The sequence below is a fragment of the Lycium barbarum genome, chromosome 4 (assembly GCF_019175385.1).
Source record: "Lycium barbarum isolate Lr01 chromosome 4, ASM1917538v2, whole genome shotgun sequence".
NCBI classification, from domain to species: Eukaryota; Viridiplantae; Streptophyta; class Magnoliopsida; order Solanales; family Solanaceae; genus Lycium; species Lycium barbarum.
Window position 1 is genome coordinate 113,690,099 of NC_083340.1, and position 4,175 is coordinate 113,694,273.

General features: G+C 41.2%; 1 protein-coding gene across 1 annotated transcript; it reads left to right on the top strand.

Annotated features, from left to right (window-relative positions):
* The first annotated feature begins 2,467 nt into the window (after positions 1-2,467).
* On the top strand, positions 2,468-3,851 carry LOC132637683 (uncharacterized). The gene is made up of 3 exons (XM_060354738.1): positions 2,468-2,763; positions 3,462-3,553; positions 3,595-3,851. The coding sequence occupies exons 1-3, from the start codon at positions 2,468-2,470 to the stop codon at positions 3,849-3,851; spliced, it is 645 nt and encodes a 214-aa protein (XP_060210721.1).
* The last annotated feature ends 324 nt before the right edge of the window (positions 3,852-4,175 follow it).

Consider the following 4,175-nt stretch of genomic DNA (forward strand, 5'->3'; position numbering starts at 1 on the left):
TTAACCTATACTTTTTAATTTTGTTGTGGGTTTTCTTGCTTCCCTAAAGTTGTTTGAAATGATATTTATAGGGGACATTAGCGCATATATATATATACACACACACCGTTGTGGGTTTTCTTGCTTCCCTAAAGTTTTTTTGAAATGATATTAATAGGGACATTAGCATATATATACCGGTGTTAATAATTATTGGCGGGATTTTAGCCAAATATTAGGTAAAAATTCCACAGCGTTCGTTATTTGAGCACTTTCATTTAACATGTACTCACTTTTAAAAAATTATTTAATCTATTTTAGTATTAATAAACTTCAGACAGACGGCTGCTCTGCTTCTTCTTCACCTTTTTCTTTTCTTTTTTTGGGATTTGAGATTACTTGATATTTTCAATCCATTGATCCAGGGTTTGAATGGGTTTTATGTCGCTTTACATGAAACAAAAAGTTCATGATCATTGAAAAGTTTGAAAACAAATAGATATCGTTGGAAAAGCTTGAAAACAACGGCAAACCACCATTGTTAAAAAAAATGAATTTGTTAGATTTGTTGTTGTGTGATGACTGGAGTTATTTTTTATGTTGTATGGAATTTATATTTTAAATTTGAGCTTATTTGAGTAGAATAATTAGTTGTTGAATCATGTGTTTAATTGTTAAAAAGAAGAATAAGTTGCTGGTTCTGAGCAAAAATTTGTTCATTTGGACTTCACGCCAAAATATCTAAAGTTCAACTAAATATATGTCCTGACCTCAAGCCAAAATGTCTCAAGTTGGCTTGGCAAGCCATTAATCTCAAGTCTTGCAAAGGCCACAACTCCAATAAAAATGTGTGAAGTTTGGCCTTGTATAGTCTACAACTTCAGAAGAAAAAATGTCCGAAGTTGGCCTTAGCAAGTCATACCAATCTTTAGACAAAAATGTTCGATGTTTAGCCTTCACAAGGCCACACTTCAAGCAAAAATGCTTGAAGTTTTCCAAACTTCAGAGACAAGCTTTTCAACTTCAATCGCGTATGTCTGAAATTGTTCTCGAAGTGATTAAACTTATATAATAACAAAAATTAACTTCGGGTGTAAATTAAATGGCGGCCCAAAAAAGTTGCTACCTATGCATGTCATCTAAATATTACGTTTAGTAACTGTAGCCCTTAAAATGGCAACAGATAGACAGATTCTAATTTTTAGCAATATTTATGATTTATTCACTCATCAACTAGTTGGACAGATTGCTCTGACCCACTATGATACCATCACCTTTCAAATCACCGAATTTCACCACTACTATAAAAAAAATCCTCTCAGTTCATCAATGGCAAGATCTTACCAAAATACCAATCTTGAAATCGCAATTAAACTAGTATCTGAAACTCTAATATTATTAGTCGATTTTTTTGTTTGTCTTCCGCCATTTTATCGAAGCTATTCTTTGTATTTTTACTCTTTCTCATTCTACTATTTGCTTGTATAGTGTTAGTGCAACCTTAATTCAATCTTTATTATAGCGGTTACGGTAAATGATGGTAGAGTCAGGTCATGTCCTCGGTTGGGGCGAGGGGTGGGGGGTAGGAGGAGGGATAAGGGCGGAAAGGAGCCGCTAGGCTAAGAATTGGGTCCTGGAACATAGAGACTTTGACGGGGAAGTCTATAGAGTTAGCGAAGATTCTCCAAAAGAGGAAGATCAACATAGCATGTGTCCAGAGGTCTAGATGGGTGGGAGATAGGGCCCGGGATGTAGATGGGTTTAAGTTGTGGTTCTCAGGAGGTGCGAAGGGTAACAACGGAGTTGGTATTTTGGTTAATAGGGAGCTCCGTGATCTGGTGGTAGGGGTCAGGAGGGTGAACGATAGGCTGATGGCTATTAAGATAATAGTTGGAGGGCATACTTTAAACGTGGTTACTGCTTACGCATCACAAGCGGACCAGGAGAAGGAGATCAAAAGGCAATTCTGGGAGGATTTGGACGAGGTTGTGGATGGTATTCCGCACTCAGAGAAGCTTTTTCTCTGAGGTAATTTCAACGACCACATCGGAACGACAGCTAGGTGTTACGAAGATATGCATAGAGGCTTCGGGTTTGGTGATAGGAGTGAGGGAGGTACGTCGCTATTGGATTTCACTAGGGCTTTCCACTTAGTGATAGAAAACTCTAATTTCCAAAAGAGGGAAGAACACTTGGTCACCTTTTGGAGTACGAGAGCCAAGATCCAAATTGATTACCTACTCTCCCGAAAGTGTGATAGGGGTCTATGCACGGATTGCAATGTTATCTCAAGCGAGAACCTTGCGACCCAGCATAGGCTTTTGGTTATGGATCTAGAGATAAAGAGGAATAGGAGAAAGAGGGTTATGTATGGTCAAACTAAGATTAGGTGGGTGCTTTGAACAAGGAAAATGCCTAGGAGTTGGGTGAGTGGTTGAGGGCGTTGGGAGCCTGGAGGAGTAGCGGGGACGCGAGTAGTATGTGGACCATGGGGACAACTAATATCAGAGAAGCGGCAAGAGGAGTGTTGGGGGTCTTGAAGGGTTACTCTGGAAGACATAAAGGGGACTGGTGGTGGAACGGAGAGGTCCAAGGTAATGTGAGAGCTAAGAAAGCAGCGTATTTAAAGCTAGTGGAGAGCTTAGACGAGGAAGAGAAGATGACTAATATGAGGCATTATAAGAAGGCAGGGAAGGAGGTGAAGTTAGCGGTTAAGGCGGCTAAAACTGTCGCGTTTGGACGTTTGCATAGCGAACTTGGGGAAAAAGCTGGGGACAAGAAGCTGTACAGGCTAGCCAAATCGAGTAAGAGGAAGGCTCATGACTTGGACTAAGTGAAGTGTATCAAAGACAAGGAAGGAGAAGTTTTGGTAGAAGATGCCCTTATTAGACGAAGATGGTAGACGTACTTTCATAAACTATTGAACGAAGAGGGGGATCAAAACATTGTACTAGGCGAATTGTAGCACTTTGAGAGTCCCACGATTTTGGGTACTGTAGGAGGGTCAAGGTTGAGGAGGTCGAGGGGGTTATGCGTAAGATGAGCAGGGGAAGAGTAACCGGGCCAGATGAAATTCCGGTAGAATTTTAGAAGAATGTGGATAGAAAAGGCTTGGAGTGGCTTACGTGGTTGTTGAATGCTATATTTAGGACGTCCAAGATGCTTGAAGAGTGGAAATGGAGCATCATGATCCCGTTGTACAAGAACAAGGGGGATATCCAAAATCGCAACAACTATAGGGGTATCAAGCTATTGAGTCATACAATTAAAGTTTGGGAGAGAGTGGTGGAAGTTAGGATGATGAAGATAGTTCCTATTTCGGAGAACTAGTTCGGATTCGTGATGGGGCGCTTGACTATAGAAGTCATTCACCTTGTGAGGAGGTTGGTGGAGCAGTATAGGGAGAAGAAGAGAGACTTACACATGGTGTTCGTTGACCTAGAAAAGGCATACAATAAAGTCTTGCGGGAGGTCCTATGTAGATGTCCGAAAGCTACAGGTGTTCCTGTAGCATACATTGGACTGATTAAGGACATGTATGATAGAGCCAAGACCCATGTGAGGAAAGTTGGAGGTAACTCAGAATACATTCCAGTTATGATGGGTCTGCATCAGGATCCGCTCTTAGCCCATTTTTGTTTGCTTTGGCGATAGACGAAGTGACGCGTCACATTCAAGGAGAGGTGACATGGTGCATGTTATTTGCAGATGACATTGTGATGATTGACGAGACACGAAGAGGTGTTAACGCGAGGCTGGAGGTTTGGAGACAGACCTTACAGTCGAAAGTTTTTAGGTTTAGCAGGACTAAGACTGAGTACCTGGAATGCAAGTTCGGTGGCGTGATACATGTAGAGGATGAGGACGTGTGACTTGATACTCAAGTCATCCCTAAGAAAGAAAGTTTCAAGTACCTGGGGTCGATCATCCAAGGGAATGGTGAGATTGAGAACGATTTCACTCATCGTATTGGAGTGGAATGGATGAAATGGAAGCTCGCATCAGGTGTGTTGTGCAACAAGAAGGTGCCGCCTAGACTTAAGGGAACTTTATTCAAAGTGGTGGTTAGACCGATTATGTTGTATGGGATGGAGTGCTGGCCAATTAAGAAAGCTCATGTCCAGAAGATGAATGTAACGGAGATTCGAATTCTGAGATAGATGTGCGGGCATACCAGGAGAGATATGATTCGAAAT